Source organism: Oncorhynchus keta, chromosome 21, assembly GCF_023373465.1.
Source record: "Oncorhynchus keta strain PuntledgeMale-10-30-2019 chromosome 21, Oket_V2, whole genome shotgun sequence".
NCBI classification, from domain to species: domain Eukaryota; kingdom Metazoa; phylum Chordata; class Actinopteri; order Salmoniformes; family Salmonidae; genus Oncorhynchus; species Oncorhynchus keta.
In genome coordinates, this window is record NC_068441.1 from 38,007,513 (window position 1) to 38,020,255 (window position 12,743).

Here is a 12,743-nt window from a genome sequence, read left to right on the forward strand (position 1 = left end):
AATCGTTCAGATTTAGCTAGTTAACTAATTGTGGCAAAACAAAAGATAGTAAATAATCTGGTTATAGCTATCGCGGTAGCTAGTTTACCCAGCCTTAGAATAATACTGTCTTTTGAATGGGCACGGTAGCTAGTGCTAACGTTAGCTAACTAGCTATTTCTTAGCAGTATTCCAACCCAGATTAACGTTTAAAAAAACAGTATCGGATTTGCTTGCTAATATTCGTAGATTCTACATTTTTTATAATGTTGATGTTCGCTAACGAATAACATATTAAACGTTTGGAGGGTGGGTACAGAAAACAAGTAAGCCAGGTATCGGCTACCTATTTATGGCTGTTCGTCATAGCTACTTACAGAAGCTAGAGTTGGATACAATATTTTGCATTTATTTAGCATGTTTATGTAACACACTGCACTATGGCTCAGTAGTAGTGTGTGGGAGAGGAAGTTATGTTTTCTTAAATCTAAATTCAAATAACACACAATTATTGCCTTGGGATCATAGTTTGATATGCAGGAGGAGAGGTATTATTACATGCTGCTCAGTGTAGTGGCCATACAGTTGATATTTTGTAAGCAGCTGTGCAGGAATGTATAAATATTTTATGCTGGACATGCATGTATTATTGAAAACCTTATAATGTATCGGCTGACTCTATCTGGGTTCACCATGGATACCGATCACAAAGAAACTTAAATGTTGAGATTCTTGAGTTTGAGATTTGCGATCTGTGATTCTGACTGTGTTCAATGCTGCAGCTTTCTTCCTCTGTCAGATTTGACACTATATTTTGTTTTTTTAAACAAGGTTTTCACCTCTAGTGTTCTCTCAATCAGCTCTGGGCCCCTATCCACAAAGCTGGTCTATGATCAGTTTAGCCTTTTATATAATAATTTATGAACAGTGGGAACCTGATCCTAGATCAGCACTCCTGAATACAGTCCCTGTTAGCCTACATAGAAAACCTGAATAACACAGCTCGTGAGATAGATATAGGCAATTCCACGGTAACATAATTATGATTAGACTAATTTGTCACTTTAAAATGCATGCCAAACAAAAGCCATTGATTTTAAGTTTAACAAATCATACAACTTCTCTACTGTGTTGTCCAAACTTGTGAAACATAGACGTCTATGATTGGTTCAGATTCGGTCTGGTCAGGGCTGACACCAGATTTCAACTACTTTTCAGGATGCCTGTTACAGTAAATGGAATGAGGGTAGGTGACATTAACTGGTGAGTGAGTGAGTGAGTGAGAGGGAGGGAGGGTTGTCCAGACTGTTTTCACAGTCTTGCTTTGAGCGCCAGATGACAGAAATATAAGAAGAAAAAAACTTATGAGCTGAACATAACAGTATGTCAGTGGGAGGACAGTGGCAAACTGGTTTGTGACTACTATGATTTCCCATTGTAGCTAATTCAATGCCGAAATTCTGTTACTGATTTTTTGGGGGAAATTAGAGTTTTAATCACTTAATAATTCCTAAACAAACTTGATGTCAGGTCCCCTGAGTGGTGCAGCGGTCTAAGTCACTGTATCTCAGTGCTAGAGGCGTCACTACAGACCCTGGTTTGATCCCGAGCTGTATCACAACCGGCCGTGATCGGGAGTCCCATAGGGCGGCGCACAGTTGGCCCAGCGTCGTCCGGATTAGGGGAGGGTTTGGCTGGGGTAGGCCATTATTGTAAAATTAGAATTTGTTTTTAACTGACTTGCCTAGTTGAATGAATTAATAAAACATCTGTAAAACACTACAACTAACTTCTGTTACTTCTGTGAACTTTCATTATCCTCCACGAGGGAGAGAAAACATTTCTGAGACATGGGTTTTTGGTAACAGAATTACAAGGCACAAAGCAATGTTTCTTAAACGTATTGACTTGAGTCGTTAGAATCACCTTTGGCAGCGATTACAACTTTGCACACCTGGATTGTACAACATTTACACATTGCTCTTTTAAAAATTCTTAAATCTGGTTGTTGCTCATTTCTAGACAGCCATTTTCAAGTCTTGACATTCATTTTCAAGCAGATTTAAGTAAACTGTAACTAGGCCACTCAGGAACATTTGGTGTCGTCTTGGTAAGCAACTCCAGTGTATATTTACCCTTGTGTTTTAGGTTATTGCCCTGCTGAAAGGTACATTTGTCTGTTGGAAAGCAGACTGATCAAGGTTTTCCTCAAGGATGTTGCCTGTGCTTAGCTCTATTCCATTTATTTTTATATCTTTTTTTAAACTCCCTTGTCCTTGCTGATGACAAGCATACCCATAACATGATGCAGCCACCACCAGACTTGAAAATATGTGGAGTGGTTACTCCTTGATGTGTTGTGTTGGATTTGCCTCCCAAACATAATGCTTTGTATTCAGGACATAAAGTTAATTTCTATGCCACATTCTTTGCTGTTTTTATTTATTTATTGCAAACAGGATGCATGTTTTGAAATATGTTTTTATTCCCTACAAGCTTTCTTTTCACTCTGTCATTTAGGTTAGTATTGTTGAGTAACTACAATGTTGTTGATCAATCCTCTGTTTTCTCCTATCACAGCCATTAAACTCTAACTGTTTTAATAAAGTCACCATTGGCCTCACTGAAATCCAAGAGCGGTTTCCAGGGTCTTTAGAGAGTTAGGAAGGACGCCTGTATCTTTGTACTGACTGGGAGTATTACTACATTATCCAAAGTGTAATTCATTGACCTCATCATGCTCAAAGGGATATTCATTGTCTGCTTTTTATTTTATTTTTTACCCATCTACCAATAGGTGCCCTTCTTTGCGAGGCATTGGAAAACCTCCCTGTTTTTTTGGTTGAACCTGTGTTAGAAATTCACTGCTTTACTGAGGGACCTTACAATTATTTGTATGTGTGGGGTACAGAGTTGAGGTAGTCATTCAAAAATCATGTTAAATACTATTATGGCACACATAGTGAGTCCATGCAATTTATGTGACTTGTTAATAACCTTTTTACTCCTGAACTTATTTAGGCTTATCATGACACTGGGTTTGAATACTTATTGCAGTGTTTCCCAAAATCTGTTCACGGGACTCCATGAGGTGCACGTTTTGTTTTTTGCCCGAGCACTACACAGACAATTCAAATAATCAAAGCTTAAAGATTAGTTGATTATTTGAATCAGCTGTGTAGTACTGGGGGAAAAACCAAAACGTGCACCCTTTGGGTTCCCGAGGACTGAGTTTGGAAACTAACTTATTGACTCAAGACATTTCAGCTTTTCCTTTTGAATTAATTTGTAAAAATATTGAAAAACATAATTCCACTTTCACGTTATGGGGTATTGTGTGTAGGTCAGTGACACAAAATCTAAATGTAATCCATTTTAAATTCAGGTTATAACATAACAAAATGTGGAAAAATTCAGGTGTGAATTCTTTCTGAAGGCACTGTAGTTTGCCCGTCAACTCTTATGACCAAGTATGAGCCTTGCCAAGTTTCCTACTCCACACATTTATAAGAGACATGACATAAAATATCTCATTTCTAGCTTTGCAGCACACTCTGCATCTTTCATTAATAGGAGAATGGTAGACTTAAAGTGCGTGAGAGAATGTCTGTCTTGCGTGTGTGGGCGGGATCTGTGACACTCGGACCTGACACAGTCGTTTCATAACCATCTGAAGGAACCGTTTCGGACCTGCCCTGAGACTGTATGTAGGCTTTTGTATGTGAGTGAGGTGAGAGAAAGGTGCAGAGAGACCATGCTCTGTGTGTCTATTGGGTTAGCCTGTTCAAGGGAAGGCACAGCCTGAGTGGCAATGGCTAGTTATGTAACTTAGGTCTTATGTAATTGGCCAGCTCGCTCATGCTCTCTCTGTCTCTCGCTCACACACAAAAATACACACACACACACATCAGCTCTTTTTACTCTTTTCTCTCTGACTCTTTGAGAATCCAAGCTTTAGAAGAGGCAGAGTAAAGTGATGACAGTTTATAATTCACTGTATTGTTCTATTGCAAGTACTTCTCTGTCTTAGATGACGAAAGTGAAAATGAAACCATGTGATTGATAACGATCTACTCGCTGATGTGATTTATGTTATCATGCTTTTGTTGTTTTTCCACATTTTCGTTCTATTTTCCAACCCCCAACAAACAGCCCACTTCACAACAATAAACTCTGCACATTTTGCCAAGCTTAAAGAGAGTTCGCCAAAATTACATATTTGTTTTCTTACCCTGAATTGGCCTAGATCACCTACCCCTTTAAATGGGGTCTCTGCTTTGTTGTTTGACATAATGGCTAAAGCGTGTGTACTCTATTTGATTGCAGGTACCCCAAGTGAGGATGTGTAGGTAATGCTCTGTGGGACGCCATGTCTGAAGAATCGATCTCAGGAAGTGACCTGGACCCCAGCGTTAACAGTGAAGAGGAGGATCTGGAAGAGGAGGAGATTGATGAGGGTGACAACGATGGGGATGATGAAGATGATGCAGTCGGTGAGTGGCGGGGGGGGAGGTGTCACCTCCGTAGATTTGCCTCTAGTTTACTACTCACAATTAATACATTCTAGAAGTCATTCTAATTCACTTTAAATAATATATCTGTTAAAGGTAGAGTAGGTGATACATAAAGTAAACAGCACTTGTCCACTGTTGTGCTGCAGCTACCACGTTGCAGCAGAGCGAACCGTACCCATCCACATTTGCAGATACTCTGTGCGAGTGCATCGTCTTGCATTGCGCTCAATATTCTCAGTTCATCCTGCTGCTCAGGGCAATGTCATATCGCGGAGTCTGTTTTAAAATGGTTGTACAGCAGTCTGACGCAAAACATATTTATTTAAAATGTGAACTTATGTAGTCAACCAATCAATTACACAGAGTACTTGTCCCCAATGGAACCCTATTCCCTACTATTGACCAGGCTTATGGTACCTGGTCAAAAGTAGTGCACTACAGAGGGAATAGAGAGCCATTTGGGACACACAACAGTCAGGTAGTGAGCCAGGCACTTGGAGAGAGTCTTCGGAGCCACCGTGTCCCACATTTTTACAGACGGACTAGTGTCAGCAACATGTTAGAACAGACAGAACCACAGGCAGGAGAATGCAGGTTCTGATGAATGCTGCTGGAATGATACTTCCATCCTGGAGCTGCCTGCATCTGCTCTGAGCAACGCCTCCAAACTATGTGTTCAATGCCAAGAATGTGAGAGGCTTCTAGGGGTAAGGAACACCAAGCAAGGCCCCACTAATTCTCACAGCCTGGCTGCCGAGAAGGATGGGAGACTAATGAAGACACTGGATACATCCCAAATGGCACCCTATTCTCTTTCTAGTGCTGTACCTTTGACCAGGGCCCTAAAAGGGCCTTGTAAAAAGTAGTGCACTATTAAGGAAATAGGGTTCCATTTGGGACGCAAACACTGTATGTAACATGTCTTACTGGGGTCATACAGTAATAGCAATGAATGAACCATAGAGAAAATTATTATTTGGCTCATTAAAGAATACAAGAGTTAGGATTTAAGGACGATTTCCAAGACACATCATTAAGCCTGATCCTGGACTTAGAATGTTGTTCAATTGAGATTCTCCTTTGAAAGTACCCCAGAAACTGATCAACCAATGCTTCTGTAAGGGAAAGGGGGATATCTAGTCAGTTGTACAACTGAATGCATTCAACACCATTCAATAGTGTCCAAGGGGGATTGGAGAAAGTTCCCAACAAACAATGCTTTCCCAAAAGGGTTTGTCTATTTCTCTAACCCTATTGGCCAGTTTCCCAGACACTGATTTAATAATTAGTTGACTGATTGATGTCATTCTCTGCTCCTCTGTCCCACAGAGCGGCCAGAGAGTGGCCATGGCAGTACAGAGATGGAGACCCAGGGAGGGAGGGACTCCCCCTCAGCTACCTCACCCTCGGAAGAGCCTACCTCTGGGCCTCCGTCTCAGCCTTCCTCCAGGCCTTCCTCCCAGCCCAACTCGAGACCTGCGTCTCGATCCAAGCCCCCGTCTGGCGATGGCTCCCAGCCCCCATCCCGTCCTGAGAGCCCCAGTCAGGACATCCCCCCTGTGGACAAAAAGCCCGCCTCCAGGCCTTCCTCTCAGCCCAACTCGAGACCTGCATCTCGCTCCCAGCCCCCGTCCCGTCCTGAGAGCCCCAGCCAGGACATCCCCCCTGCGGGCAAAAAGAAGAAACCAAGGGCCTCCAAGGCTTCAAAGTCCCAGGCCCCTTCGTCCGGTCCTGAGAGCCCCAGCCAGGACAAGACCTCTGTGGGCAAAAAGAAGAAACCAAGGGCCTCCAAGGCTTCAAAGTCCCAAGCCCCTTCGTCTGGTCCTGAGAGCCCCAGCCAGAACAAGCCCTCTGCGGGCAAAAAGAAGAAACCGAGGGTCTCCAAGTCTAAAGACCCTAAGCCTGCTAAGACCTCTAAACCAGCACACATGAGGAAGAACATCAGGTATTTGTTTGATAGGGCGGTGCCAATGTATTATGCACCCTCTTCTAACCTATCCCCCTCCTTTCCTCTGACCCATCCTCCTTTCCTCTGACCCATCCTCCTTTCCTCTGACCCATCCTCCTTTCCTCTGACCCATCCTCCTTTCCTCTGACCCATCCTCCTTTCCTCTGACCCATCCTCCTTTCCTCTGACCCATCCTCCTTTCCTCTGACCCATCCTCCTTTCCTCTGACCCGTCCTCCTTTCCTCTGACCCATCCTCCTTTCCTCTGACCTGTCCTCCTTTCCTCTGACCCGTCCTCCTTTCCTCTGACCCGTCCTCCTTTCCTCTGACCCGTCCTCCTTTCCTCTGACCCGTCCTCCTTTCCTCTGACCCGTCCTCCTTTCCTCTGACCTGTCCTCCTTTCCTCTGACCTGTCCTCCTTTCCTCTGACCCGTCCTCCTTTCCTCTGACCCGTCCTCCTTTCCTCTGACTCGTCCTCCTTTCCTCTGACCCGTCCTCCTTTCCTCTGACCCGTCCTCCTTTCCTCTGATCCGTCCTTCTCTCTTCTGACCCGTCCTCCTCTCTTCTGACCCTCCTCCCTCCGTCCTCCTCTCTTCTGACCCGCCCCCCCTCCGTCCTCCTCTCTTCTGACCCGCCCCCCTCCGTCCTCCTCTCTTCTGACCCGCCCCCTCCGTCCTCCTCTCTTCTGACCCGCCCCCTCCGTCCTCCTTTCTTCTGACCCTCTCCCCTGTCCTCCTCTGACCCGCCCCCTCCGTCCTCCTCTCTTCTGACCCTCTCCCCTGTCCTCATTTGACCCGCCCCCTCCATCCTCCTTTGACCCGCCCCCTCCGTCCTCCTCTCTTTTGACTTGCTCCCCCGTCCTCTGACCCGCCCCCTCCGTCCTCCTCTCTTCTGACCCTCTCCCCGTCCTCCTCTGACCCGCCCCCCTCCGTCCTCTTCTGACCCGCCCCCTCCATCCTCCTCTCTTCTGACCCGCCCCCCTCCGTCCTCCTCTGACCCGCCCCCTCCGTCCTCTCTTCTGACCCTCTCCCCGTCCTCCTCTGACCCACCCCCTCCGTCCTCTCTTTTGACCCGCTCCCCCGTCCTCCTCTGACCCGCCCCCTCCGTCTTCCTCTCTTCTGACCCGCCCTCCTCTCTTCTCCCCCGCCCCCTCTCTTCTGCCCCGCTCCCCCGTCCTCCTCTGACCCGCCGTCCTCTTCTGACCCACCCCCCTCCGTCCCCCTCTCTTCTAACCCGCCCCCCTCCATCCTCCTCTCTTCTGACCCGCCCCCCTCCGTCCTCCTCTCTTCTGACCCGCCCCCCTCTGTCCTCTCTTCTGACCCTCTCCCCCGTCCTCCTCTGACCCGCCCCCCTCCGTCCTCCTCTCTTTTGACCCGCCCCCACCGTCCTCTCATCTGACCCTCTCCCCCGTCCTCCTCTGACCAGCCCCCCTCTGTCCTCCTCTCCTCTGACCCGCCCCCTCTGTCCTCCTCTCTTCTGACCCGCCCCCCTGTCCTCCTCTCTTCTGACCCGCCCCCTCCGTCCTCCTCTCTTCTGACCCGCCACCCTCCGTCCTCCTCTTTTCTGACCCGCCCCCTCCGTCCTCCTCTCTTCTGACCCGCCCCCTCCGTCCTCCTCTCTTCTGACCCGCCCCTCTCCGTCCTCCTCTCTTCTGACCCGCCCCCCTCCGTCCTCCTCTCTTCTGACCCGCCCACCTCCGTCCTCCTCTGTTCTGACCCGCCCCCCCTTTCCTCTGACCTGTCCTCCTTTCCTCTGATCTGTCTCCCTTTCCTCTGACCCATCCTCCTTTTCTCTGACCCGTCCTCCTTTCCTCTGACCCGTCCTCCTTTCCTCTGACCCGTCCTCCTTTCCTCTGATCCGTCCTCTCTTCTGACCCGTCCTCCTCTCTTCTGACCCTCCTCCCTCCGTCCTCCTCTCTTCTGACCCGCCCCCTCCGTCCTCCTCTCTTCTGACCCGCCCCCTCCGTCCTCCTCTCTTCTAACCCGCCCCCTCCGTCCTCCTCTCTTCTGACCCGCCCCCTCCGTCCTCCTCTCTTCTGACCCGCCCCCTCCGTCCTCCTTTCTTCTGACCCTCTCCCCTGTCCTCCTCTGACCCGCCCCCCTCCGTCCTCCTCTCTTCTGACCCTCTCCCCTGTCCTCCTTTGACCCGCCCCCCTCCATCCTCCTTTGACCCGCCCCCCTCCGTCCTCCTCTCTTTTGACTTGCTCCCCCGTCCTCTGACCCGCCCCCCTCCGTCCTCCTCTCTTCTGACCCTCTCCCCGTCCTCCTCTGACCCGCCCCCTCCGTCCTCTTCTGACCCGCCCCCCTCCATCCTCCTCTCTTCTGACCCTCTCCCCCGTCCTCCTCTGACCCACCCCCTCCGTCCTCTCTTTTGACCCGCTCCCCCCGTCCTCCTCTGACCCGCCCCCTCCGTCTTCCTCTCTTCCGACCCGCCCTCCTCTCTTCTCACCCGCCCCCTCTCTTCTGCCCCGCTCCCCGTCCTCCTCTGACCCGCCGTCCTCTTCTGACCCACCCCCTCCGTCCTCCTCTCTTCTAACCCGCCCCCTCCATCCTCCTCTCTTCTGACCCGCCCCCCTCCGTCCTCCTCTCTTCTGACCCGCCCCCTCCGTCCTCCTCTCTTCTGACCCGCCCCCCTCTGTTCTCTCTTCTGACCCTCTCCCCCCGTCCTCCTCTGACCCGCCCCCTCCGTCCTCCTCTCTTTTGACCCGCCCCCACCATCCTCTCATCTGACCCTCTCCCCCCGTCCTCCTCTGACCAGCCCCCTCTGTCCTCCTCTGACCCGCCCCCTCCTTCTGACCCGCCCCCCTCCGTCCTCCTCTCTTCTGACCCGCCCCCACCTCCGTCCTCCTCTCTTCTGACCCCCCCCTCTCTTCTGACCCGTCCTCCTCTCTTCTGACCCGCCCCCTCCGTCCTCCTCTCTTCTGACCCGCCCCTCTCCGTCCTCCTCTCTTCTGACCCGCCCCCTCCGTCCTCCTCTCTTCTGACCCGCCCACCTCCGTCCTCCTCTGTTCTGACCCGCCCCCCCTTCTCCTCTGACCCGTCCCCTCTCCTCCTCTGACCCGTCCCCTGACCCGTCCCCTCCCTTCTGACCAGTCCCCCCCTCCCTTCTGATCCGTCCTCATCCTCCTCCTCTGACCCGTCCTCCTCCTCCTCTAACCTGTCCTCCTCTCCTTTAACCTGTCCACTGTCCTCATCTACTTTAACCAGTCTTCTGTGCTCTCGTCTAACAAGTCCTCCTCTCCTCTAACCCGTCCTCCTCTTCTCCGAACAGGAAGCTGCTAAAGGAGCACCAGATGGAAGCAGTAACCAAGGCAGCCCAGCAGGAGGAGTTAGAGAGGCTGAGGCGTCTGGAGCAGCAGAGGAAGGACTATACAGCACCACCTGTCACAGATTGTCCTCCCCCAGGTGAGAGTTCTACCCCAAACCACCCTCTGGACAAAGAAAATACATTTGGGGGGGGGGCTTCAATGGAAACGCTCTTGCGAGAGAGCTCTGCTTATTTCAGCAGAAGAGTTGGGGAAGGGTGGGGGCCAGTGAATGTGACAGTCAATGTGTGTAGGACTAAGGGAGAAAGTAACCAAACCGAATCGTGCAATTTAGACAAATTTGTTGCGGCCTGTCTTTGCTGTATAAAATCGTTGTAAAGAATCTAGCTAGCTACAGTAGCCAACTAGCTAGCTAAAGTAGCAAGGCTAATTAAGGCCATTTTGAGGCGTCCTTGTCTACAACAACTCTATTGATATGAAACGGCCTACTTGTTGGTTGATCATTGTAGCCTAAGCCTTCTTATTTAGCCAACTTAATTTGCTTATTTAAATTACATTTACCATTGATTAGAAATCTCCCACTTCACTTGCTACACATGGAGCCAATGACTGTAGCGCCACTTCTACCACTTCTGCCTCTTTTTTATGGGGTGCACTCAGAAACACTGTCAAACTGTTTTATTCAAATTTAGTTGGGGCAGAGGTCTGTGTGGGGTTGTGATTCTGAATGTCTAGATAGCTAGCAAGAAGCTGCAATGTGGGGAATTGTAGGTGGCACTTTTCAGCTAGTTTTATCTTGTTCTAGATTTGACTCATGTCACATCTAAGCTAATATGGCAAAAATTCACTAGCTAGCTAACCAACAACTGTAACGATATATTTGAGACAACAAGTGCTCATTGTGCAAATGTATTTGAGTTTTCAGTAAACATTGGAGACAAAATATAGTTGGTATATTGTCAACAATCTTAGCCAACCCCGTCTGTTTTGCCCTATATTTGTGAATATGTCGGTTTTCTTGCGAAACAACCAACCCGCCTATGTCAAATAGATAATTTTAGTACATTTGAGACAAAGTCCCCGCAAAAAATGTAATACTTTCTGATGTACTGTGCTCATTCCTTCTCTTTTGATCTTTCACTTATACCCTGTCTACACTGCTCGCGTCACAAAATAAATGTAGGAATCTATGTTATTCAATTATTGCACCCACACTGCTCGCATGGGTGATTGAAAGACGAACTGTTGCCGGTTGTTGTTGTAATACTATGAAAGTTTAGATGCCAGTCACCATATAAGTTAAATTATGAAAAGGCCTGGAAGGAGGAGAGATTACTCGAAGCGATTCGGTTGACCATTTTTTTAATGTGTGGATTAATTGTTGGAGTAGAGGACCTTGTGCATTTCAGGTAAAATAACAACCTAATGTTTATATCCCAGGACAAATTAGCTAAAAACGGCAAGCTAGCTAAATAGGACAAATTAGCTAGCAAGTGCAAGCTAAATTGCCATAAATGTTTAATGCTTTTTGACCTGTCCCCAAATTAATATCAGGTGTTCAAAGTTTGTTTTGATATTTTAACCTGCGTGTCGTGATCACGTTTGGTGTAGGGGGGCAAAATAAATGTATGCACGATTGCGCACACAGCAGGATTGGGTTCCATGTTACCCGTATCCTGCTCTGCCTGTCTGTGTCTCTCTCTCTTTCTTTCTCTCTCTTTCTCTCATTGTTCTCAGTGCATTTCCCTCTCTCCTCCAATAGAATCGGTGTTGAGACCTGGGGAGGAGGAGTGTCAAGGTCAGGGGTCGTTAGAGGCTGCTTTCCTAGCCAGGCAGGACGTCATCTGCCTGGACAGCAGTGACAGTAGTGAGGAGGAGGAGAAGCAGGAGGATGTCAAGCCACCAGCTATCCCCATTATCAGACTGGCTATCAGACCTGCTGTCAGACCTGCTATCAGAGACGGTAAGACTGTAGGAGGACTGCTCAAATAAAGGGAACAACCACAACTCTCTGGCTGTGTCCCAAATTGAACCCCGAGACTCTATGCACTTGTGGAGATCTGAGACTATTCGATTGGTGTACATAATATGGTATAACTTCCCCATAGCCTATCTATCAGAAGGTAAGGCGGTGCTATTAACATATTTCTTAGACCTGTCCAATCCTTTCAGATCTCTAGAAGGGCAAAGAATGTTATAGGTAGGACCTTGAAGTTATAACGTTCCTTGGTTGGACTAACAGGAATATATATACACAGTAATTGGTTAGCTGTCAGGTTATGAACGCTTAATGGCATGAACTATGAATATCAATTTTCCTGCTCGGAACTAATGATGCCTGCTGTCTTCCAGGACCACAGTGGAAATAAGTGTTATTTTGATGTTTTTAACTGTGTCGTTGTTTACCCGAATAATAAATACATCTAATCGATCAAATTCCTCCCAGACGTGATCGAGCTGAGCTCTGGGGACGACGACGCCCTGCAGATCAGCAGTGAGTCGGCCAATGAGGAGGAGGACGAAGGTGTGGGGGGCACGGCGGAGAGCAGCGGCGCGCATATCAACGACTCGCTCAACCAACCAGATGCCCAGGGGAGGGTCCTAGTTAATATCAACCACCCCGCAGAGGAAGAAGACCTGTTCCTCGCCCCACAGCTGGCCCGAGCCGTCAAACCTCACCAGGTACGTTAACTAATGCATGCGTGCACACGCATACACACACACTGCAGCACCCTGCAGAGGAAGAAGACCTGTTCCTGGCCCCACAACTGGCCCAGGCTGTCAAACTTCACCAGTTACTTTAACTAATGCACACACGCACACACACACACACACAAACTGCAGAGGAAGAAGACCTGTTCCTCGCCCCACAGCTGGCCCGGGCCATCAAACCTCACCAGTTACGTTAACTAGCTCACGCACACACACAAACACACAAGCGCACCCACACACAGACTGCAGCACCCCATAGAGGAGAAAGACTTGTATCTCACCCCACAACTGGCACGTGACGTCAAACCTCACCAGGTACACTAACT

General features: G+C 48.6%; 1 protein-coding gene across 1 annotated transcript in view; it reads left to right on the forward strand.

Annotated features, from left to right (window-relative positions):
• Positions 1-12,743, forward strand: part of LOC118400526 (helicase ARIP4-like) — a 35,491-nt gene that overhangs the window by 520 nt on the left and 22,228 nt on the right. Inside the window, exons 2-6 of the mRNA XM_035797470.2 lie at positions 4,306-4,472; positions 5,823-6,438; positions 9,711-9,844; positions 11,468-11,668; positions 12,152-12,387. Coding sequence (XP_035653363.1) covers positions 4,349-4,472; positions 5,823-6,438; positions 9,711-9,844; positions 11,468-11,668; positions 12,152-12,387 — 1,311 coding nt within the window. The 5' untranslated portion in view covers positions 4,306-4,348. The remainder of the gene's footprint in view (positions 1-4,305; positions 4,473-5,822; positions 6,439-9,710; positions 9,845-11,467; positions 11,669-12,151; positions 12,388-12,743) is intronic.